Raw genomic sequence first — 25,225 nt, 5'->3', positions numbered from 1 at the left:
CATCACTCACCCAGCCAGGTTTAAGGTGATTTAGTGGCGCTGCGAGGCTGAAAGCTGCATTGTGCCTGTGACGGTGAAGCCTGGAGAACACACACGTACATGCGGATTATTTTAGCAGCCAAATCGGCCATGAATGTGCGCAGGGAGGTAGAGGAAGCGGGGAAAATGGGAGGAAGGTAGAAGAATTGAAGGAGGGAGAGGAGAGCAGTTGGGTGAGAGTTTAACTCCGGGCTGGAGGAAAAGGGAGAGAGGCTTTGGAGATCCTCTGTTTAACATCACGAAACAATATGATCCTAATTTCAGTCTCTGGGATGAACAAGAGAAATCCCGTCCGCCACTGGTCGCGTGAGAATTCTTGTGGTTTGCGAGAGATTCAAGACAGGAAAAGATGAGACAAAAAGAAAATAATTGCACCATCATCAGCTGGCTTGTTCGGATGGTCTCATTTTGTGGGCGGTGCAGCATTGTGGGCAGCAGATAAAATAAAATTAGCAAATGGAGGGATTTTCGTTCCCTGGGAAAGTGTATTCCAATACATGCGTGATAGAAGTGTGAGCCCTGGCGTGCACGTTACATGTTGTGGGCATGAATAATGCAAAGAGCTCATGCATTCCTGAACACAAAAGATTGCAGTAACTCGTGCTAGACGAGGAAGAGCCGCGACTCCAGTGTCTCCGCTTCAAAGAGGACTGCAGCAATTTACAGTGGCGGTTTCTTGCAAAGAAGCAGTTGTGTAGAAGAGGAAATGTTTTTGGGGCGTAAGTCGTCTGTGCTGTCAGCTTTACACCAGCGGTCATGTCGGGGGGGGGGGGGGGGGGCTAGTGAACATACACTGCTCTCTTATTTAGTCTTGACCCCCTGGCCACCATCTTGTGTCGGGAACCAAAATAAAGAGTGATGCAGCGACGGCAGAGATCCGACAACCATGAAAGTGCCCGTGTGGATGCGCTCCTCTCAGCTGTAATGACAGCACGAAGTAGATCCTGCCGCCTTGTTTGAAGTCCATCCTGTCCAAGACCAGAATAAAAGATGGAGACCCGTCTCTCCCCCGTGCTGCATTCGGCAGCTGAGACCCACAGAAACCAGCTGACCGCTAGTTAGCTTAGCACAATGAATCGTAGTGGATGGGAACATGAGCATAGCCCCTGTTTTTTCCCCCCGCTCAGCCGTCAAAACCTGTAGTTGGCATGTTGGCAAGACCTGTGAATGTTGAGTACATACAGCAGGGTCACGGTGCAGGACAAACGGAGCGTACAAAACCTGTCAAGTACAAGCCAGCCCAAAACCTGGAGTCATAAAGTTTTGGGCAGCAGTGTGAGGACTGCCTCTGTTTTATCTTTAGTGTCCTGTACATGTAATTTATCTCCGTGTTCGTACACAGCAAAGATGTCTCAGTAATTGCTACTTGCAGCTTTGGATGACGCCAAATGACAGTTGTGGAATTTTACATGAACGGTTCTGAACCCAGTGATTTAAGAGAGTTCCACGTCCCCGCATACCAGTAGGACCTGACAGGATCTGGTTCAGACCTCCTGACACCTTCAGGATCGAGTTCTGATTTACAACGACAACGCTGGGGCAGCAAAACTTAGTGACTCCCTGGTGATGCTCGTTTACACAACAGGATCCATGTTGATACTCTGAACATGTGCGGAGACCCGGTGAATCCAAGATCCCATGCTGGTGTCGCGGGGAGCGTCCATTATCCTCTAACCAGCCTCCTGCTGCAACAACTCGAATCCCAAAGATTTATTGATTAAAGCTCAACAAAGCTGCTTTAAATTTGTCCCCAACTGTTTGTTCTAAGGTGCCATAGTTTTTCTTTCAGAGGTCAGGGTCATGAAAACAAAAGCGTTAAGTGAGAGGCAGGGTTTTAGTCGTCGACACGTCAGAGGCAGTTAGATGAGTCACTCGGTGCTTAAAAAAGGAAAGGCCCATTCATGAAAACATTTATTTCTAAATGACTCAAAACCCGGAAATCAAAAAGCAGTGCACAAGGAGCGATAACAGGGCGGGAATAACAAACCAGCAGGGAGAGCAATGCTGTAGAGCATCACTGTTTTTTATTTTGAAGGAAAGGTCGCTGAACTGGAAGAGTTTTTGTTGGCAACTGATCCAGAATCACACCTGGCGAAGAAAACAGAGGACAAAGTGGTGGAAGCGCTGCAGGGGGTCTGCAGGTGCGCCTCGGAAACTTCAGGTGCAAAAACAGGACGACTGATTTTCCCTTAATCTCGGTTTATGATGTTTTTCCTCTCCTCTGGAGGACTTGTTAACGTGTGAGGACGTTTTCTGCCCCATGACCGTGGCATCTCGGGGGCCCCATTATAAACACGGCTCCTCTGCCTGGCGTCTGAGGGGCCAAACCAGGGCGAGGCCAGCTGCCCCAAGAGCGCCGGGGGCTGTCCTCGCCACATTGTCAGCTTCTCTTAACTGTTCCTAATGTCCTGACAGCCCCTCCCCACACACACACACACACACACACACACACACACACGTCACTACCAGCCACCTGTGTGCCCAGACACACGTGTGCGCACCGTATTATTACAGCCACCAGAATCGGGTTGCAGTACAACGTGCATCCTGAGTCCAGGTGGAGTGCTGTAATGTTACTAAACACACACACACACACACACACACACACAAATATGGAGTCATGTGTGCTCCACATTCTTTTGCATTTTGCTTTCTTGAAAAAATGCATTTCCACACACCCCGATGACAACCAAACCTCTCTGCTGTCTGGAATTGCACGAGCGATGTGAAGGTCAAAGGTCAGTTATTCCAGTGAGAGGGCCGGCTGTGTGGCCAGCAACCAGGCCGACTCCACACATTTGTGCTAGTCTGCGAACTCGGGCTAAGCCTCGGCAACACTGGGTTTATTTTTGTATATTTGCAAAAGCCTTTACCCTAGTTTTTTCATCCCAATTCTCCTCTGCAAGTGGCCCAGTTCACATTTTATAACTTATGCGTTTGTGTGTGTTTGTATGTTCATCACACACACACACACACACACACACACACACACACGCGTGTGCGCGCGCATACCCAGCGGCCACATACCCACAGTGAAAATATGAAAGTGACAATAAGCCACAAAGATCACCTTTCACAACTCTTTGGACTTTTCTGTACAGTGCTGCAGGGTTTTGGAGCTGCGCGACACTGAAACCGAATCGCCTGGTTGTTGTTTTTGGGACAATGGTGGCTCGTTAAGTTTGGGGCAGAAGGTGTACAGTATCTCCTGTACGTGCCCCTCGGTGGCTGTTCTATGGCTGAAGTACACGCTCCTCCAATGACCTGAAAGATGTTGAACAGCAAGAACACTTGCCGGAACCATAAATCTTCCACAGCATGAAAGCAGGAGCAAACTTAGCTTCAGTCTGAACACTGTAAATGAGGATATTAAGGTATTAGCTCTTTGGAACTGATAATCAATCAATTTGTGGGTTTCCCCCCCCCCCCTGCTAAGTAAATGTGAAATACAGACAATACTGCATTTATCCGTCCTCCCATATTTGAGTACCACAACTCAGCACCAGCAGTTTCAGCCTAATCTGCCAGCTGATGGGTTGTAGCCACCAACACCGCCGTCACAGATTCAACAAGCTGATTTGAATTCGACACATTTTACAGACAACTGAAGCAAAGTGCAGTCGGTCCTCAGACAGCTGACGGTGTCGCGTGTCGGCATGGAGACGGTTGAGTCTCTAGCCGCTGCTATGAAACGATTGTATCCTGAGCTTGGAGAAAATAAGAGGAGTGAGGTTAACGTGGTGTTTGTGCCTGAAGGAGCAGGCTGATGCTGCACTGCGGTGCAAATATCAGTGTGTGTGAGAACACACGCTCTTAACATACATGATGTAAGTGTAGATCAGGGTTTGCTTCCTGAGATGATCTGGTTGACCCACTACGAGGACATCAGAGTGTAAAAAAAAAAAGAAGAAGTGTCATTTCCAGTTTTTGCCAGGTGGCGCTACGACTAATGTGCCCCAAAATTTAGTCTGCACCCCTCCACCACGTTTTGTGTAACACAACTTTGTAGTTTTTGTGTAATCCTGCTGAGAAACAGAGAGACGAGACGGGACCTCCTCCGCCAGCGTAGCGGATTCAGACATTGGAGTTTAAACCAGGAAACATTCCGATCCTAGATACTTTGTGCAAAAGGCTTAATAGGTTCTGAAAGGGAAAATAAAAATTGTGCAATGCCCATTTTAGATGATCTCTTAACACAAGTTTGCCAGCTCTCAGGGTTTTTGGCACGAGGTGCCCGTTTTCTGGCTCGGCCTCACACTCTCACGCTGCCCGCTGCCAAACTAATCTCACACCGAATCACAGGAACCCCTCGTCTATGAAAAGGAAAACAGTTACGCGGGTTCAACTGGCTTTCCGGCAGGCAGGGTAAATTCTTAACACTGGGCCACGAACACGATGCCAGCCATCATTAAATACCTGCAGCAGATACAAGAGTGAGTGAGAGTCACAGGCATTTGTGCATGAATCGCCGTCCCCGACAAGGAGGACGGGGCTGGTTAGGATTTGATGGCAAATGATCTCCTGTATTTAACCACCCGTGATTGTCACGGTTGAGAAGAAACAATACATTCACGACGTAACCGCATCGCAGCGTCCATGAGATCCAATCCCAACTGTCTCCTCTCCTTTGGTAATTTAGCCATAAGATAAAGTTCTCCATGTCCGGGCACTCAGCGTTTGTGGGGCAGCATTGCAGGGGTCTTTGGGCTCTCAGGGACCTAAATTTTGCACCTACTGATGTAAGAAGTATCTGTACTCTGAAAAAGTCCAACCCCGCTGCAGTCAAGCGTCCACCGCTCCTGAGAATACAGAGAATGTTTTCTGCAGAATGCTTCACAACGATGATACTGTCGTTTTTTTTTTAAGGTTGAACCCTGAGCTGGAGCGCAGATTTAGGAGGCGATGTTCTTATAAATCACACATTTGTGGTAAATCTTGGTGGTGTTTACTCTACCGTCCTCCCCATCGGTGACAAAGTACACATTTACTGAGTTTACACTTTGATTCCACAGGGAAAACATTGTGAGTATTAGTGTTGCGGTGCGGAGCTGCACGCAGCTCGTCCAGAGGTGAACTAAACTTTACATTTTCTGTGTTTACTTCCAGCTAAAGGCAGATAGTCCAGGGAAGCGCTAACAGTATGTGGTGAAGATCTGACTTTTATTCGCGCCTCGTACAAGCCGCTGAATCAGGCATGGGGCTGTCATTGGAGCTCGAATGTGTCATATATCACTTAATACTCCTTTCATGATAGAAATATTTGTTAAACTTAAACGAAAGACTTTCTTGAGGATCCTGTCCTGCCTCCTCGTGTCATGGCGGATGTTCTCTGTCTCTCCGGGCCAAGAAACAGACATGAATAACAACGGCGGGGCTTCAAACGAAACCTGTCCAAACAGTCTTTCCACTGTCCAGTTTCATTCCCCTCTTGATCCTCAGGAATACCTTCGCAGAGGCAGAGGAATGCCTCCGAGACCTCTCCCTCCCGTCGCTCCACTCTGCTTTTACAAACACTCCACAGTCCTGTTTGTTTGCTCTGAAAATAATCCACCCGGCCTGTAGTTTGAGCCACATGGCACAATCTGATTGTGGAGCGGTGACGTCTTCATCAGCTGTGAGCGTCCTAGCGCATTCAAATGTTTCTCCTTTTTGCTCGGTCTGCAAATATGAGTCACAATGGCTCGTGTGAAGAATGTCTGAATCCTTTTACACATTCTAAAGGTGTGTTTACACCAACAAACACACATCAAGAGGCAGCCTGCCCGTCACGTTTGAGCTCGCCGCCCTCTGGTCTCGTCCTACGTGTCCATGTATTTATCCAGTTCAACTGTCACTCCCTATCAACTTTGCGCTATTTTTTCACTCAGTAATTTTCTGCAGATCAGCTGGCTGCTCCATCACACAGCTGCGCAAAAAAAAAAGAAGAAAAAAAAGATCCAAACTTTCTGCCAGCTTTCCTCCACATTTTCCCTGGTCTTGTGTGTCTATCATCATCTCTCACTGCAGCCACTTGCCTTGAGGACACTTAATTTAACCAAGGTTTGTCCCTGCACGCTCGTCACTCAGCCAGGTTTCTCCTCTTTGGTGTTGTCCTGTTGGCCTCAGCTTTGTCAGGCCGCACAAAAATCTGCCTGAGTTATTTCTCCTTCGTTGGTCTCGTCCTGAAAAGCTTTTCTTTGAGATCGGGGCTGCGGCGAACGTTACAGCGTTCTTTACGCAAATCACAAAAAAAAAAAAGACCTTGTGACCCCGGTGCTTTGGGTGGAGGCGGAGAAAGATCGAACGTGCGTGAGCTTTTAAAACCAACTTTGACGCGCAAGATCTGTTCTGACCTCGTTTGGAAAGACCCAAACGAGGCATTGCCTTTCTGAAACTGTAAACTGGGTTGTTGGAATACATCCAAACATGTAACTCCAACCAGTCGCGCTTTTGAAAGCTGGACATAACCTTGGTAATGTGGTAGAATCCAATTACTCGGACTCGGTGTTCAACCCAGTCTAGTCAAAGAGCAAACAGTCTTGGGGGGGGGGGGGGTCGTTATGGTGGGCGAGACTACGGCCAAAACAACACATTTCAGGACAAAGAGCCTTGCCTTAAGGAGTTGTAATTGAACTACGACAAGAGCTTGACTGCAGTTGTGCTTGTAGACCCTCTGACTTTAATACAAAAAAAAAGCTCCCCCGGTAATCATCATCCCACCACCTGTAAGCTCCCCCCCCCCACCGCGCTCCTCCTCCTGCTCCCCTACTACTCGAGTGAAGAGGTCATCATCTACTGAAGCTGAGAAAACAACACAAAGACCAGGACCGGTCAAGCGGCCAGGTCAAGGACCTGTAGAGCCATAAGAGCCCCCCTCCCCCCTCCCCCGCTCTCTGGGTCATTAATAATTAATGAAAGCTGAGTCCGGGAGGGGAGGCCATGACTAAACACAAAGAGGAGTGAGAGTAGCGAGAGTGCTGATAGCCCTGAATCCAGCACCGGCTACAGTCTGTGCTTTCACTCTATGCTTCACAGGGTGCAGACACAACAATCCGTACAACTCAGTGACATTTGGAAATCAAAGAGGGAAGCTGGAGGGGGACACTAAACTCCGGGGAGGAGGCAGAAAAAGAGAAAAGAGAAGCAGTAAAGAAAAAAAAAAAGGTTTAATTGGTGGAATGTAAACCAGTGTAAAAGTCTCCTCTCTGTTTCACATGAAATCCAGCCGTCCAACGCTTCTATTCAACAAAGTTGGTGCTTGACCTGGGGGTGCTATCACGGCGAGACCTCCATTACGAGCACAGCCCGATGAAAGAGAAGCTGAGGGAGGCTTAGGATTTTTGGCTCTTTAACCCTCCCCCATCGGGCCAGATATGAAAGCAGATAGTTCAACATCTTATTATATAACCAATAGTTTTTCTTAGAAAAGTGATATGTTTGGACAAAGTCATGCAGTCTTGCTGGGTACTGCACCATTATTTTATTATATTTTTTTGTAGGCTTTCCTTCTGACATGTGCAAGTGTGTCCACACTTGTCAATGCTGAACCTTCACGTTGGTGTTTGCCACGTGTGTCGGCAGCGCCACGACTCCCGCGTGAAGCCCCCTCTTCTCCGTCGAGGGTTTTCACAGGATGTGTGAGGGGCAGAAGAAGTGAAACCTCACAATAAAAAATGGTATTAACTGTTCGACTGGCGGTTTATAGGGGCTGTGATGAAGGTGTTTACATCCAAGACATTAAAACGGAACATCCAGATAACCTGGGGAAGGGCTGATGCTGCCCCTTTGGCCAAACACGCACTACGCCATACATGGCGACGGTGTAGTCCGTCAGATTGTGGCAGCCCCAGTGAGTGTTGTTCTGTCATGATGGGCCGTGACAAACTGGAAGATGACGTCAGCGTCACCCTCCGCTCTGTAGCCTACCAGTCTAGTAACGTGTTACAGTGACTTTTCTCTCATTGAAGCCTTTGGTGTCTTTACAGAGCTCATCGGAAGACTGTGACCCACACGAGGGAATCCATCAAGGGAAAGAGGGCATGTACCGCTTGCAGGTGACCCAGTTTGTTCAAAGGTTGGAGTACTGGCACAAGGAGCTGACTAACACCTTGGTTACCTCCATCACTGTGGCACCAGTGCACGGCCGCGCTGTGGTGTTCCTGGGCACTGCAGACGGACGCCTCATACAGGTAAAGAACAAATGCTTCCTGTTTTGGAATAATAAGAGCATCATTTGCATGGGAATACCAGCAGTTAGCGACTGCTCCCCTTCTTTCCTGGTTCATGTAAATGTGATGGGATGTTGGTGAGGAATGAGAGCTTCCTGCCCGGAGACAACAGTCTGGGTTGCAGGTGCCTGCGTCGAGGCAGGTTGAGGGAAAGTATGACGAAGCACCCAGAACTCTCTGTTTGCACAATTCGCCTCCCTTTGACCTGCTCAGTGAGGCTCCACAAAGCTCATGTTCCAGTCTGCCGTCTGAGCAAACACAATCTATTTTGCATCAGTGTGCAAACCAACAGCAGATTCCACTCTCACAACGGTTTGTCAGCTTCTTCTGGGCTGTCATAGCTGCTCACTCACTGCTTTTTCCTTTTAGTCTATTAAGATATAAGGTATAAAATAACCGCAAGTAAGGTGGAACGCTGCCTGGATTCTCCTGATACTCACATGGTTATTGTTGGGAACGCTTAACAGCAACATTGGCAGTCAGATCAGTTAAACGGCCTGGAATTTGTTTGGTGAGATTCAAATCAGAACATTATGAATCATTTGTTTTTCAATTCAATTACTTTATTTCTTCAGCGGTATGGGTTACATAATTACCCACACACACAAAAAAAAGGTGGAACACGGCACAGATGTTGCGCTTATACATCGGCTAACAATAACCGTCATTACACGACTGATGAGAAGAACAGTGACAACGTAACAGTGGCGAGAGGGTCACCTTTGTAAAACCTTGTAATACAATATCAGCACAGTCCTTTCCAATCAACACAGAACTCCAGAAATAGAAGAACCCGGTTTTCCTTGAAAGCATGTGTTGTGAGTCTTTATAGTGGGAGATGTTCCAGAATATTATCACGCCATCTTGAATCAGATGCTGGTGCCAGGCTCGTTTTGTTTGTGTGTTTGGTTGAAGGATGACTTTTGTTCCTCCCTTGGGTATCCAAACCCAGAACTATTGTGTACCAAAGCAGTTAGAAATTCCACCGCTGCTGCACTTCTACTGTTTGCATATATATATATATATATATATATATGTGTGTGTGTGTGTGTGTGTGTGTGTGTGTGTGTGTGTGTGTGTGTGTGTGTTCAAAGGTTTTTGGAGAAGCAAGGACCCACAAGCCAGGACACCTAGCATGTCTCGCCACTTGTTAGGTCCTGGTTACCGGGCACTCACAACAACCGTTTCTAAATTAGCCGCTATTTCTGACGTCTCTGTTGCGGTGAAACACGAGACGTTCTGTAATTTGAAGGCACCAGAGCCAAACAACTTCGTGGTGTCAGCAAATATGGCGTCATACAGTGAAGCGGCGGAATATCCCGTCAGGACATGTCTGACGTGTAGCATGCAAATCATTCTAGATTCATTTCCAAAATTTCAGCCTCATCAGTCGTGATTTTCAACCTTGGTATCTGGTCGTTATGTCAGTATGCAGACGATGTGATGATTTTCCTGACTGACCTGAGGAGTCATCGCGCACCTGCAGTCGTGGAGTTGAGTTGCATGACTGTGTGTAGTTTTGAAGAGTCAAACAATTGCTGGTCATCAGGGTGAAATACAGAGTTATGAAGTCTACTTCCCTGGGACAAGCCTGCGGCGCGGCGTCTCCGTCTGACTCACCATAGTAACTTTAAGACTCTTTTTCATGTGGTGTTTTTTTTTTTGTGTGCGTCCTTTGCAACAACACATGCGGGCATCCACTGCAGCTGCAGCGTCAAGTTGAGAGAGTGACTTTATTGGGGCAACATGAATGAATGAAAACCCATCGAGTTAAAAAGTCGAATTACCTCACGTGTTTTTGTAACACAAGAATGAATAGACACGCATGGACAAAAAGGCAAGAGAGAGATGTGGAAAGAGGGCCCGACAGCTGCAGGGGGAGGGAGGGAGGGAAGGAGGAGGGCAGAGACACTGGTAGAGGGGTGCGAGGGGGCTTACAAGCTGAACGGCACGTTAATGGTGAACGGCGGGCTTCGCTGACACGTTCCCTCGCACGGCATTTTCTCCTTGCCGAGAGACCTATGCAGCTGTTGCTGTGTGTTTTCTACCATGCCCCACACACACACACACACACACACACACCCTCCTTGCTCGCACCCCCCCCCCCCCAGGCCTCGCTCCATTTCTTTTTGTTTTGTGTGGTTGGCTGAGATTCATTGTTTTAGCTGAAGGGCTTTAAAAGGCCTGCAGAGGACAGCAGCTGTCATGCTCTGCAAAACTCTCCATCACATCCAGTGATTTATGTCTACAACAGGAACGTTTATGTGCTGGGAGAACATTTAAGCCAGTTTGAGGATGTTGAAACTGTGTTTCTGTACATGTATTTTGCGTTGGAAACCAGTTAAAGTAACAGATGGGAAGAGCTTTTTGTTCACCCATATAAAAAAAAAAAAAACGTTGTCAGACTGAGAGAGGAAAAAAAGGGGTTTGAGCTGGAGGTTTGTGTGTGTGTGTGTGTGTGTGTGTGATAAATCAACATGGATATCACATATTAGTTTTTAACACATTAACCGATCAATTCCTCACTGTTCTCGTCAGTTTCGTCTGGCTCTCCTCAGTCTCACGCAGTCTCCTTGACTTGTTCTCCAAACTGTGTGAAAGAAGAGGATGAAGCCTCCGCGTCCGAAAAGTGAAGCTTTAAACCTGCATTCTCTGTAATGTCCAGCAGGGGGCGATGGCTTCCGGCTAAAAATGTAAGAAAAGGTTTGTGTAGATGAGTAGATGACCTCGACGGCTTTATGGTCTTAACTGCTGGTTTCACCCTCAAACATTTATGGCCATTTTCTAACCTCCGGCATTTAGAGTGAAACAGAGGATAAAGTATGAGGGCGGGGCCACACTGTGATTGACAAATCCCTACCACTGTGACTTCATCAGACGCTCCCCTCACCTTCCGGTCCACATATGGTCACTTCCGCAAAAACCTTGCACCTGTCTTTCAACTTCAACATGGGCGTCCGCAGACCGATGGGTGCAGTCACGGCGGCCACGTCCGGGCCGTCATACACACTGCCATTCATCTCCTTGATTAAATTAACGGCTCTGAGCAGAGACGTTACCGACGGCAGATTACTTTATTATCAACGGTAAATTATTGGCGCCTCATACTGCATCACTGATGTGATGTCATCATGTTTTTTTGGCGTTAAAGATGGAAAGATAAGGTCCACGGTTTCATGTTGTAAGGGTGCAGCCAATGAGTGTGAAACCTTTCCAGTGTCAGAGTGTCAGGCGGAGGAAAAAACAACTCAAAATCTTTAAATGGGGTCAAATGTTAGCCGTTGTACTCGGAGGCGTGCTGTCGGCGTTCCCTGATTTGACGGTGAGTCCGATGACCTGATGACCCTCCAGCCACCTGCTCCCGCCGTAAAATTAACCAGAATCCTTGAGAGATGGTCGTCTTTTCTATGGCAGGTCCATTCATTGTTACAGCGACAGAAAGAAGCTGTCAACTTCTCGTGTATTTCAGTTTCCTGGTTTCTGCCACTGGACAGGACAAGAGGGAATATGGAGGCGATGCAGAGAAAGAGAAAAGTGTTTGTTAGCCCCCGATGAAGTCCATTCTAGTGCAGGAAGTTTGGCCTCTAAACACGGGCCACTGTGGGAATGACACAGGGCCCGTGTTTGGAAGCCAAACTTCCCCCCGCCGGCTTAATACAATAAGCTGTAATTTACACCACTATTACCTCCAGAGAGATGGCCGTTGTATGGCCCCGTCTCCAGAGGAAAGCCACCCATTATCCTCGCCGCTGCAAAGCCAGCGTTGACCGTGAGGCTCCAGCAGCGGTTAGGAATGATGCTGGGAAACGGGCGGGCCAGCTGACCTGAGGCGCATTGTGTGAGAGTGTTTTTTTTTTTTTTTGTATTTACTGGATACTCTGGTTCAGGGTGGCTAACAATGAGTGAATGAAATGAATATAATCAGCATTCTTTTGTCAATAACCATTAATCATATACAAATACCTTCAGGCTGCACTCAGCACCCTCCTGCGTTTGCTCGGTGTCCCCTCGCCTGCGCGCGATGTCGATCCTGATCTTCTGATCGTGAGATACCGGGAACATCTGCGGGGAATTTCTGCTGATTTGGCACAAACCTCCACTGGGACTTGAGGCAAAGATTTTGATGGTCAGATGTCACTGTGACAGGCAAACAACCACATTGCTGTTTATTGGCTAGATTTATTTGTTCTTGATCCGTATTAAAGGAAGCCCATGTAAATTAAACAATCGTGACGTGCGTGCTTGTGTGTGTGTGTGTGTGTGTGTGTGTGTGTGTGTGTGCGCGCGCGCGCACGCTCGTGCATAAAACAGAAAGGGAAAGAATGACTTTTGTTTTTGAATGAGCAATTCTGTTTGACCGTGTGTGCTCATGCAGGTGTTTGGTTGTTAGGTTTGTGTGTCTCCTGTGTGTCTCCTCCTTGAGTGAGAGAGTGTATTCGTGAAGAGAGAGAGAGAGTGTATGTTGTGTTACAACTCTGAACGTGTGTGTGTGTGTGTGTGTGTGTGTGTGTGTGAGAGAGAGAGAGAGATAAACTTCAGCATGACGGCGATGGTGACCACATCCAGTTGTCAGGTGTCTGCTGTTTTGCCCGCCAGGTTCGTTGATTCACAGCTGGCTGGAAAACGGCTCCTCAGGCCAGCGCAGACCAAAGATTCACAAGTAGGAACTTGCGGCTGTGCGCTGGCCTGCATCGTTCCTCTACTGCAATTAAACTAGGTGGCGCACCGTTTCCACGGCAACCGCTCCGTTCCGGCTATCAAGCCATTAGGATGAAAAGCACATTTAAACGACGGAATGAACAAAATGTTTTATTTTAAGGACATGAAAGTTTTCCGCAAATTTGGAAGATGGCCAAGTTCTCTGTTAAGTGGCACATTTTCTTTCTGTCTTTCTTTTTTTTTGCTTCTAATCAAATCCCACAGACCTTTGACATGTCACACGCTAATGTTGCGTGCGTGCATGTGTGCTTTTCCTTGTATGACAGTTGTAAATGAGCGATGCCTTTTGAACCAAGGGCGCTGGTAACTGGATATATCGGTAATGAAATTACATCCACACACAACAAAGCTGCCACTGGCTGCCGAGCTCCAGTGAGACCAGAAAGGAGACACACTCGGGGTCTTTTTTCCCCTCCGTAACTCCCAGTCAAGGTGTGCCGGCTCAGAACCAGGAGCTCTGTTGGCGTCTTCCTTCCCGGAAGGCAGAAATGGTTTCCAGTGTTGTTGTGGAGCTATTGTGGTCTTTCCTGAGCTCCATATAATCGTATCCATATATGTAACCTGTTGTGAGTGTAAGAAGTTTCCTCTAGTTTGATCCATACAACCCCCCCCCCCCCCCCCAAAAAAAAAACCTAACCTGTCCCCCATCCTCACCTGAAGCCTCCCTGGGAGGAAACCTTCAGGGTGAAACCTCATCAGTCAGAGTGCTTTTTGCAGCCGGTCAACTCTTTGGTGTCCCCGCTAGTTGCTGGGATTTTAACCTGCTCTTGCTCTTCCAGGTGCGCTTCTCCCGTTTCGCTTCCCCCCATGTCAACCTTCGCCTGGACTCCGGGCCCGTCTCCTCCGGCGTGGTTCTGCTTGACGCCGATCACCCGGGCGGAGGAGCGCTCCTTCTGGCCACAGGGAACAAGGTGAGCCCCGGCCGCAGCCGTCAACCATCTGTCGTGGTTCCTCTGTAAACAAAGAGGAACAGTTGTGTAATCGGGTTGATGTTCTGCGCACCTTTAGTTCTCACAGATCGGTGCAGTCATTACCAGGAAAAAAACAAAAACCTTTCATAACAGTGAAGATGGATCAGAGCCAAGAGATAAAAGAGAGTGAAGCTCCTGGAGGCTTAGCTTCTGGCTCCTGCTACCAAATGTTTTTCTTTCCTCTTCTCCTCGTTTGTGTCTGCGGGGAGCACACAGACGAGCGCAGCCTCTTATCAGCGCTGCAGAGACAGACTGCAGTTATGTTTCATCCTATCTTTTGTGTGTTTTGTTCGCCGCCCCTCCATCCTAGATCACTAAGGTCCCTCTCATTGGCCCTGGTTGTGGTCAGCTGACCTCCTGCACTTCCTGTTTGCTGTCGTCGTGGGTGACAGAATGCGGCTGGTGTGACGGACGCTGCACCAGAGCCAGCGAGTGTCCCGCCTCCACCTGGACCCAGAGCTTCTGCTCACCCGTCATCACCAAGGTACCCGAGGCCGCTAACAGCGGTGACTTCCGTGGTCGGGGAGCGTGAAACGGTTGAAATGTCAGAAAAATATCAAAGCTTCAGCTCAGGGCGAACCTGGGCAACACTTCAGCTTCCTGCTGACTCAGCGTTGCTGGGGCGCTATCATGTGAGCCGGCTGTGAGTTTAAACTTTGCTCTGATGTACTTAAACTCCTCTCCAAAAACAGCTGATGTGACCTTTGTGCTGAACCTGCGTGTGTTTGGACAGTAGATAGTGAGGGTCCTTCAGGAAATAGACAGTTTTTACAGCGACGATGTGTTTTTTTAATGCCACTGACACCGAGAAGCGGGGGGGGGGCTGGATATAAACGTGGGAAAACATCAAATATTCCAATCATAACGACTCTGAATTCAAAATTTAATCCAGCTCCTTCTAATATTTTCCTTCATGAGATCTTATGAAACCAGCGAGCTGCGCCACGCGGGATCCGTTTTTATTTCTCGGGCCGTCAGACTGTCACTCGCCCATGTTGCCCCGCCGAAGTCGAGGGTGCAGACTGTAGTTTTACCACTCCTGCTTGATGTATTTATGGTATTAATGATGTGTGTCATCACGTCTGTGTGCCGATGCTTTCACTTTCTCTCTGGCTACAAGAAGAATTTCACCTCATGGACGATTAAGTTTGAAGACGTGAGAAATCAACCATGATGTTGAAAATCTTCAGGACCACTGATCTAAAATGTCTCTCTGGATCTACCTTTTCATACGGACTCCAGAAAAATACCGCTTGTAGCTTCACCCTGAACTATTCCCTAGACGGGTCTTCAGGATCCAGGATCTACAGTTTGATCCAGATCGCCTCCAAACGTTCATCATTTGTCCCTTGCAGTAAGACCTATCTCTCCATCGCATTCAATCAAAATTAGTCCCTCGGTTTTTGCGATGTCCTGATCTACTGACGGTGGTCACTTCACCTGCCGAGGTAATGAGCTCAGAGAGCTTCACAACGGCTTCCAGCTCCTTGTTGAGTTGCCTGGCTCCGACTTCTGCGGGATCCCTCTCAGAGAAGAAGTGCTGAAAACGTGTCCAGCATCAAACAGACAGAGATTTCTTCTATCTGGTGGACTGAGCGGAGCATGAAACAGCTAAAAATTCTGAATCGGGGAGGAATTTGCCTTCATGTTGCGAAGCATAACAGAATTATACTTGAAAAATCTCGTTACGTTTGCTGTTTCATGTCAAACACAAACGCGGATTCTTCCCGTGCGTGTGTCAGGTTTGGCCGACCTCAGGGCCCATCCGAGGATCCACGGCGGTGACCATCTGTGGGAGAAACTTTGGCTTCAACAAGAGCGAGAGCTTCAAGAGCTCGCTGGTCACGGTGGAGGTGGCCGGAGCGGTCTGCAAGCTGTCACGCCAGGAGAGCGTCAACAGGTGTGTGTGCAGCGTGCGTGCAGTGTACAGCCTCCTGCAGACACTTAGTGTGTGTGTGTGTGTGTGTGTGTGTGTGTGTGTGTGTGTGTGTTTGTATGATGTCGTGGCTGCACACTGCACCACATCTGAAAAGCCACCTTTGACAGACATCGTGTGTTTATAGGATAAAGGGACCCTACGTTGGCGTCCTATAGGGGCTTATTGTATTGAGGGAAGAATGTTAAGAAGCCCCCCTACACACACACACACACACACACACACACACACACACGGTCTCTCTCCTCCAGGCTGCCACATGACTCCCCTAACTGAAAAATTGCTGGGAAAAAAAAAATCGCTGCATCCAGACTTTCCACTCTCACAAATCCACCGTGGCTGCGTCCCATTCAAAAGCCCCTTTTGCTACAAACAACTTCATTACAAATTGGGGGGGGGGGGGGGGTGTAAAACCACCGCCCACTCTATCCCAGTTGAAGATTGCCTCTTTGTGCATTCCTTCAGGGTAGGAAACGATCATTGAATTAGGATAAACACTGGATGGCTGCAGCAGAGCATAATGCCAAGTCTTTGTATTGTCTCGGGGGGGGGTTGTGTGTTTAGGTGGACTGAAATGCAGTGTTACCCAGTGGTCAGTGGGAACTTCACTCCATCAGGACACACAGTGAAGGTCACCAGTAATCACAAGGAAGCCCAGATGGAGAGCTTTACCTTCGTGGTAAGAACGGTGTTTTTATTTATTTACTTTTTTATTGCCAAAAAAAGCCATGTAGCTGCAGTTTATGAAGGAAATTCTGTCTGAATCCATGTAGACAATGAAGCAATAGTCACCGGTTGTCTTTGAATCCAGGACCCTGTGATCCACAAAATCTTTCCCACGTTCGGGCCCAAGTCTGGGAACACCATGCTGACCATCACAGGAGCCTTCCTGGACACCGGAAACAAGCAGGAGGTGTCTGTGGGGAAGGCCGCCTGCAAAATCCAGAGGTCAGTTCCCTCAAGAGCGATGCCGATGAGCTCAAATATAACCACCACTACAACTTGGCATTGTGTTGTCAGACAATTATAACAGCAATCTGAGCCTGTCAGTGTTTGTGGGCGTAATTTGACCCCAGCCAGTTGCCCCATTGGATTACATGAGAGCTGCTCAGGGGCTGCAGGCAACTCTGCCCCAAAGGCTTATTTCCATCACTGTGACTAGAAAAGTTGGGAAAATGGAGCACGAGTGCACGTGTGTGTGCGCGCGCGCATCTGAACTTTAAATGCAGCATGTACAACCACCCTAATAGCCTTGAGCTCACATGTAGGAAAATACTGCTGACATGCTAACTTGTTACACATTTGATAATAGAAAATAGCCCTCAGCACAGTCTTTCTAACGTATAAATTGAGCCACCATGGCGGAGGACAGCTCATCTCCTGTTTTTTGTTTTGTTTTGTTTTTTTTAAACTCAGAAACTGCATCATGTGGACATGCTGGCGAGTTAGTCTGGCGTGTAGTCTGATAACCGTGTCTGGTAGCAGTGTCCCGGGAGTCCTGCGCCTGATTAGCCCTCCGCCAGTCAGGAGCATTAGCATCCGACCAGGGGAGATGGTCTCTGGTGCAGGCGTTCAGCTGCCTCTGGGTCATTAGCTTGTCGACTGGTGCCACAGCCGTCTACGTGCACGCGTGTGCTTGGTTGCACACGCCTCCACCAGCTGACATGTGGCCCTTTTGAGCTGTTTTCCCAAACTTCTAACTGACAGCATTGGACGTCCTGAGTGTGATTTCTCATTTGTTCTTGTTTAATCTTGGTTTTTCGGAGGAAAGACAGAGAGAGAGAACTTCATCTATTGTGTTGCTGTTTCCTCTCTCTTCTGTTTCTTTCAACCTTTTTCACTCTCCTTTCCTCACTCTCTTCATAACAGGAAAAGAGTTTCAAAATAACATTTGTGGCTGATTTTTCTGCCTCCTTTCTTTCTTTGTCTCTGAGGGAGGGATTTCTCGGTGGTTGAACACGCTGTATCGGAGCCGCGGCATTGTTTTTGGCACTTGACTCCTTTAATTTGTGGAAAGAGGTCAAACACCTTTATTTTGTCTCGTTTCCTTGTTCGGTGTGTTTTTCTTCTCCAGCGGTGACCTTATGTGCTCTCATGTTAAAAAGGACGCATGAATAGGGGCTTTGGACGACGTCCGTCAGTCTACACACTAACATATGCTCACTGTGACCTCCGCCGTCAGCTTGTCCTCCACAATGCTGACCTGCAAGACCCCGCCACACGCCGTCCCCTCCAAGCAGCCCGTCAAGCTGAGGGTGGACTCTGTGGAACGCCCCGCCCCCCACCTGTTCACCTACAACCAGGACCCCATCATCAACAGCATGCAGCCCTCGCGCTCCTTCATCAGGTTGGTTTTTTTTTTTTTCCACAGTCACAAATGTTCCCCAGCAAATTAAGCGTTGACCATTTGAATTCCATGTGAGACGTCGCGCCAACGCAACAGAGGGTCGACGCTGGCTCGTTAGCCTCCTCAGAAGCAACGATGAAATGTGGATCGTGAAAATCAGCAAATCAAAGAAGAACCAAATAGAAAATTTTAGAACTGTGCAGCTCTTTCACTCTCTTCTAGGTTCTAGGACAGATGGAGTAAGATAGTACCCTCTTTTACTGTATGCAAAACCAGAATTAAGATTTAATTATATCGTCATAATAATAATGATAATGGTGTTAAACTTTACAGAACTTTAAAGTGAAAAATGCTCAAACCAAATGGGCACAATAAAATCAAAAAGTTAAAAGAATGCAACATAAAATGGAGCAAAAACTAAAATGTAGCAACAGTTGAAGGGACCCGAGTCTGACCTTCATAGCGGAGTACAGTAGCGGATCTGTAGATTTGTGGCCCGTCCCTCTCTGTAAGTGTCAACTCAGCGAATCTGAGCCCCGGCGTGTTTTCTTCATCTGCAGTGTGTGTGTGTGTGTGTGGGGGGGGGGGGGGGGGGGGGTTACAAGAGAGAGAAGGCAAAGGTGAAATCCAAGTGAGAGTGTCTACTGATGAGATGAGACAGTTTTGCAGCAGGAGGAAACGAGTGGGAGGTGACAAGTTGCGAAACCGCTAATGCTAACAGCAGGTCTCTCCCGGTGGGACTCTAGTGTGTCTGGGTCCGATGCTAACGCTAGTATCCGCTCTCATCCCCCTCACCGTAGCGGAGGCTGCACGCTGTCGGCTCATGGCTTCTTCCTCCAGTCTGGCCTCCAGCCCCAGATGGTCCTCACCACCGGCCAGGACGCTGAGGTCTTCCATGTGGTGAGTGAAAGAACCATTTGCTGATCCAGAATTAGATTAAAGAGGGTCCAACTCACACCGCACATAATGTGTGTGTGTGTGTGTGTGTGTGTGTGTGTGTGTGTGTGTGTGTGTGTGTGTGTGTATTTTACGGCCTTTCTGAGAATTGGAAATTTCCTGCGCATACATTTGGAATGCTGGAACCCAGCTGGTCATTCGCACCAGATATTCTACTCGGTGCATTCCTGAGTCCCGGTGGACGTTTGTGACAAATTTAGGAGGAATTCCCACCAAGTGTTCCAGAGATATTGTGTTAATGCAACAGGTCCTCGTGAGGGACCTCCAGATGCCAAGCGGAGACACACAAAAAAACGAACGTAAAGTTTTGGGTTCTTACCAAATAAGTCAAGTCAGTGCTGACGAATCCCTCTCAACAGAGTTTGAGAATAAAGTGCCAACAGTAACAACCCTGTTAGAGGGGCCAGACAAGCACGTTGCATTAAAATGTAGTTGCCAAATCTCCCGAAAAGCACCTGCAAGTCTCCTTTCCCGCATCCATGAAAGCCTCACAGTTAAGTCCTAATTGAAAGGGTTGTTTCAGGGGATGAGGCGGCAGTCACAACCACAGATGCACCAGAGGAGTCTTTGTTTCCTGATTTACTTCCTAGTTCAGTCCTCGCGGCTCTTAATATGCTGGGTCGATTTGCTTAAAAAGACCCAGTAGGACAGAGTTAAGGAGAGGGGAAGGTAAAATGTTCAAATGTCTCTGTGTTCCGCGCCTGGTATTGTCATCAGACATACTATCGCCCCCCTCCAGAAGAAAAAAGGAGCTCATGACAATGGGGGAAAAAAGGGGAAAGGAAATGGAAAATCCACCGTCTGAACTGGAGGATCCAGCTGTCACTTCTGCTTCAAGCTCTGGAGCAGAGTTTAGGATGTTCTGGCTCTCTGGACCTCCGTCAGACGTTATCCCGGATCCATCAGGAAAATATCACACACGTGTGCTGTCGTAGGTGGCCTTCACCGCCGCGGCCCCGAGATGCTTTAAATTAGCCAACGCTGACACCCACCAGGCTTTCCCCATTCCGTCCCCAGGCCTTTAAAATGTTCACTATGAACAGAGCTCAATTATACGAGCCATAAAAAGGTGTTAAGTGTATATAAATATCCATATTTAAGTCTGGGCACCATAAATCCTGAGCAGGGGAAAAGATGGGACGTAGTTCCAGGGTTGAGGTTATCCATCAACTTCTTTTCTCCAGAAGTCTTCAGCTGGACCTTTTTTTTTTTGGTCCTGATTTTAGAGACACATGACTCATTTCAAAGTTGCGCTTCCAACAGAAATAATTCCATTTTTATGTGTTCACATAGTTGAAGCGGAGCCCCGACTTGATTTCCCAAAGGTCCGCGGCCTCTGTCGTCACTGAGCATGTGCAGAGTGGCAAAGACTTTCTCCTATTTCTGCTGGATGTCCTGTAGGTGGATGTTAGTGTACCAGGGGCACCGCTGTGGCCAAACTGGGAAGGTGGTTCTTCTTCAGATCAGACGCGACAGCACCAGGCCTGGGAAACATCCCATGCTCTCGTCCTACCAGATCAGTGCAGGTTCTTGAACCGGTGCTCTTTTAAATTTTATGAGCTCTGCTAAACAGGCAAGCAGAGCACCTGAGCGCCAGGTTCAGACAGGCGGAGGTTCCACATGTTCTAGTCGGCCAGACTCTTTAAACTCCGGCGACGACGGTCTGACTTTCATGTTCAGTTCTCAGCGTTCTCACCAAACATCATTTTTTTCTGTCAAACCATGATGAAGTCTGACCGTCTGACCTCTGACAGTGACGCAAGGTTTCAGTCCAGAACTGGTGTGAACGTGGGCAGAACCAAGTTCCAGGACATCTTGAATGGCATCAGTTGAAGAACCTGCACCAGTTTGTTGGCAAAACTGTATTTTTTTCCTCCTCCTGCGGTCAGAAATGATGTCATCGAGAGCCTCCTGCCACACAGGATGATCATCGGGGCTTTGCAGTGTTAGCATTATTGCTAGCCTAGGAAACAAACAACCACCCGCAGGAACCTTTGATGACATTCATCATCAGTCAGAACGGTTCCCAGGGGTCGACAGGCCGCGGCTGTGTGACACCAGAGACGCTGAGCACATAAATCTTGTGCTTCCAGACAATTCACCGGCCACGCAGGAACAACAGCAGCAAACATCTCTGAGGCGTGTTTGACCCGCTGCGAGAACGCGCCCGGCGAGACGCCTCCGGACTGAAGCGCTCTCGCTGCAGTTGTTTTACAGTATCTTATGTACTTGAACGCTTTACCAAGACGATAAGTCAACATATCCCATTCATAACAACCCACCAGTCAGACACAACAGTTTGAAAACGACGTTAACAACAACAATAACATTGTCGCGAAGGAACCGAGCGGTTGCCAGGGTAAGTCCTGTAACCACTGTTGCTTCCCTTTATGAACTGGCTGAACCCTCCTGATCCGCAGCCTCGCAGCTTGAGTTTCATCACAGTTGCTGCTGAAACGATACTGTACCCTTTGAAAGAAAAGTGCTCTTTTTATTAGTTGGACCGCTCCGGATCGTAAAGGAGTCGCTCAGACTTCTTTACGTCGGCTGAAGTGAAACAGAAAATATCTTATAGCTCTCCAGCTGACAGTGAAGTTTCTCCAAGTTTCCAACGCTGTTTTTTTTTTTTTTTCTCTTCTTCTGCAGATTCTTCACAAACACAAGTAGCTGCGGTATATATTTCTTCAGAGTGACATTTTTATATATGAGTCATAAAGAAAACACAGCAGTGTGTGTGTGCGTGCGTGTGCGTGTGTGAGAGAGATGTTTGCCTGAGGGAGGCAGGTTGAGGACTAGTCGCGCTATGTAACGATGTTATCTGTCGTCCGGCGGCACGCTGCTGCAGGTTCAGTCGAAAGATAATAAATTGCTCAGAAAGTGTACGTCCTCCCATATCTTCACAGTACATTTAGTCTTCGCTGAATAAGACGTGCGTGGAGAGCCAGAGGCTATCTCCTCATCTCTAATCAGGTCTGTATTTTCCTGTCTCTTGCACACACACACACACACACACACACACACACACACACACACACACACACACACACACACACACGCTGACTGCCTGTAGTGGCTCATCTTACAGTTCCCCTCTCCCTGGTCATTGACCTGTGTTCAGGTCACTTGCTGATGGCTCTCTGGGGAACTCCGGCCCCGTTACACACACAAACCAGATGCAGCTCCGGGACATGGGGACTTAGAGGTTGCTGGTTCGAATCCCAGTTTCATCAAGACCTCTTATCTGTTGGGGGGGGGGGGGGGGGTAATGAAGAGCGTGGTGTTGACCTGCTCTTGTTTATGTTCTCCTCGGATCAACATCATCTTGGTCAGGGATTTCCACACTTTGAGTGTCTGAGTCCCTTAGACCAGTGATGCCCAGGCTCTTACCCCTGAGGGCTAAAACTGAACCTCGCTGTCCGTGATAATCTCCTCCCTTGACACTGCCCCCCTGAGAAAAGCCTCCGATCGAGATGGCTTGAGTATCTTCGCGAAAGTTAGAAAGACAACCCGCTGAAGTTTCCAGAGCAAACTGGGACGCCTCGGGGCTGAAAAATGTGGTTTAATTAATGACGCGTGAAGGAGAGGTGCGGTTACTTCATGTGATAGGAAGCAGAGGCTCTGTTGCTAGGTTACCTGCTGTTTCATCGGCCCCGCACACTTATTTAGAAAAGACACCTGCCAGCCAATCGGCAGCGAGCGGGCCAAATACTTTGGCATTCTTTTAACTGCTGGATCGAAATGACGAATCGCGGTCAGCCGCTTTCATGTGGCGGTGAGTGTAAGCCCGCCCCCCCCCCCCCCCCCGCGACGCGCTAGAACTGATACAGAGTCTGTGAGGTCACGTCACAAGTGGTTTGTGACTCTGCTGTAGAGTCCTGGAGAAAAATAGATGGCCTGCGCTGCGGTTGAGTGTGTCTGTTGTGTCGGCCAGTCTTCCTCATCCCAGGGAGATTTTTAGAAACGTTACCGGAGGAGTTGCATCATCAAAAGTTTGCAGATTCTCTGACTCAGCCGGCACGCTTACGAAACCGAGATAGCACAGTTGTTGTTGTTGTTGTGTTGTTTTTGTTTTTTTTGTTTTTAAAAAGGACAAATGCAAGAAAAATCAAGATCGAGAGAAGGCAGTTGAAGAAGATGCGCGTGAACTCGTGGGTGAACACAGCGTGGCAGGGCGCGGTTCTGTCGGAGGTGGAATGTTTGTACTTGTCAGTGGGTTTCGTGTTAAACTGATCAGTGATATCACATCCAGTCGGATGCTGGTTATGATTCAGTGCACAACTGAAGAGAAAAAGTTGAAGTCTCCAGTGGACAAACAACGAGAATTCCAGGAAAGTAACAAACATCTGGTGTCCAGAGGTTTAACCCAATGAGTAATATTTGCACAACCATTGATTCCGAAGAAAGACAGACGGACAGAAAGATGTTATTTATTCAGAAATTGGGATGGGAATTGAGAATCGGCAACCCTGACAGTCCGAGTTCATCGGTGCCGCCACGTTCTTCAGTTCCTCCTTGCAGGACAATGACGTGACAGTATTGTCACCTGGTTTAATGTTAATAGCAGACGTGCATACTTTTTACCTCTCGTGTTCCTGCACTCTGCTCTCAGTTCTCAGGGGAGGTGAAACAGCTGGGAACCTGTGCCAGCCGGCTCTTGAAGAAAGAATTGAACCAATAAGCAGAATCAGTCACGGCATCACAACTGTAACATCTCATCAATCCCTAATCCGTGATTTTTAGGAGAAGATTAAACCAGATCTGCTTGGATCGTTCAAAAATGAAGGAGTCGAGTTCACCAGTGGGGGATTTTGGAGCGAACCGCGTGCACGTCTCCCACTTGTGTTTATTGGAAATCAAAAGGCAAAGGTTGCTTTTAGCATGACGCTAATGAGCCGACCTGGTGCAGCAGAGCGCGGCGTCTCTTCTTTATGCGTCTAAACCTGCTTTTATACCACTAAACAAACTTCCCCCCTCGGTTTTCACGCATACCGGAGAATAAATAATCAGTCTCCTCTTAAGGAATCTTTAGCACGTTGTCCCACCTCCCGACCCTCCTGTGAGCGAGCAAGGGCGACTTCTGCGCTCCTGCGGTTGGGGCAGGATTCAGTTTTAGCCGTGCTGTTCGTTTGAACATGGGTGCTAAAGTGTTACTACATCTGCCTGGGAGTGTTGAAGCCCTGATAGTTTGTTTATTTCACACTGGCATTACAGAGCAGGGAGGAATTACAAACAAACTCCAGCTTCCCCGAGAGAGAGAGAGAGAGAGAGAGAGAGGGAGAGGGAGGGAGAGAGAGCGCTAACGTGAAGCGAGAGGCCTGTGGAAAATAAGGCTATCATTACTAATGATTTAGGATGGGATCATGCCCCGTTGGGTCCCAGCTGTCGCCTGTTAAATTCCTTCCAGTAAATGGGATGAGTTAATGCTAAGCCTGGGAAGGGACAGCATAAGTGTCTTATTGTCTTAACCTTTCAGAATTCAGGCAAGGGGTCTCTCACAGACGGACGTCCCGGAGGTTTTCATCGCCGGTGTAATCGGAGCAAGCCTGTCATGAAGCGTAAGCGATGCCAGCGCGTTTCGTTTCGTTTGTTTGTTCTCAACCTCTCTAGCTGTACGAGCAGCGAGCTCCGGAGAGGAGAAGAAAAACAAAAAACAAAAAAAACCCAAAACAAGTCTTGCTTTAAAAACTTAACAAACAAGGCTCAGGGGTCTCAGCTGGAGCCGACCAAAAAAAGAAGTCCAGTGTTGACTTGATATCTGGCCCTCAGATCTCCTCCAAAGCCCAGTCTCAGCCGATCTCAGCTTTCCCACAAACATGAAAGAGATCTCTTTACGATCTTTCGTGAAAACCCGGCACGGTCTGGAAATGGGGCTACACTTAAAAAAAAAAAAAAAAGCCAAAAAAGCCAAAAAAGGTGAACATCCATACTTTTTTTTTTTTTTGCGGTGGCGTTCCCTCATTAAAACTTTTCCACACCAGCGTTGGTTCCTTTCACTACACATCAGATCCTCCAGTTTGAAGAGAAGCTTCACCATAGCCAGACACCTGTT

The 25,225-nt window shown here is 48.1% G+C and overlaps 1 protein-coding gene across 2 annotated transcripts in view; it reads left to right on the top strand.

Annotated features, from left to right (window-relative positions):
• The window catches only part of met (MET proto-oncogene, receptor tyrosine kinase), a 72,618-nt gene that overhangs the window by 20,666 nt on the left and 26,727 nt on the right, over positions 1-25,225 (top strand). For both annotated transcript variants that reach the window (XM_086209682.1, XM_086209681.1), the window contains exons 3-10: positions 8,004-8,207; positions 13,745-13,876; positions 14,247-14,420; positions 15,679-15,836; positions 16,437-16,551; positions 16,684-16,820; positions 18,055-18,219; positions 19,020-19,119. In XM_086209682.1, the coding sequence (XP_086065808.1) occupies positions 8,004-8,207; positions 13,745-13,876; positions 14,247-14,420; positions 15,679-15,836; positions 16,437-16,551; positions 16,684-16,820; positions 18,055-18,219; positions 19,020-19,119 (1,185 nt within the window). The remainder of the gene's footprint in view (positions 1-8,003; positions 8,208-13,744; positions 13,877-14,246; positions 14,421-15,678; positions 15,837-16,436; positions 16,552-16,683; positions 16,821-18,054; positions 18,220-19,019; positions 19,120-25,225) is intronic.

Source organism: Aulostomus chinensis, chromosome 7 (genome assembly GCF_037954235.1).
Source record: "Aulostomus chinensis isolate RoL2024-O1b breed Wild chromosome 7, RoL_Achi_v1.0, whole genome shotgun sequence".
Taxonomy (NCBI): Eukaryota; Metazoa; Chordata; class Actinopteri; order Syngnathiformes; family Aulostomidae; genus Aulostomus; species Aulostomus chinensis.
This window is presented reverse-complemented; position numbering and strand designations above follow the sequence as displayed.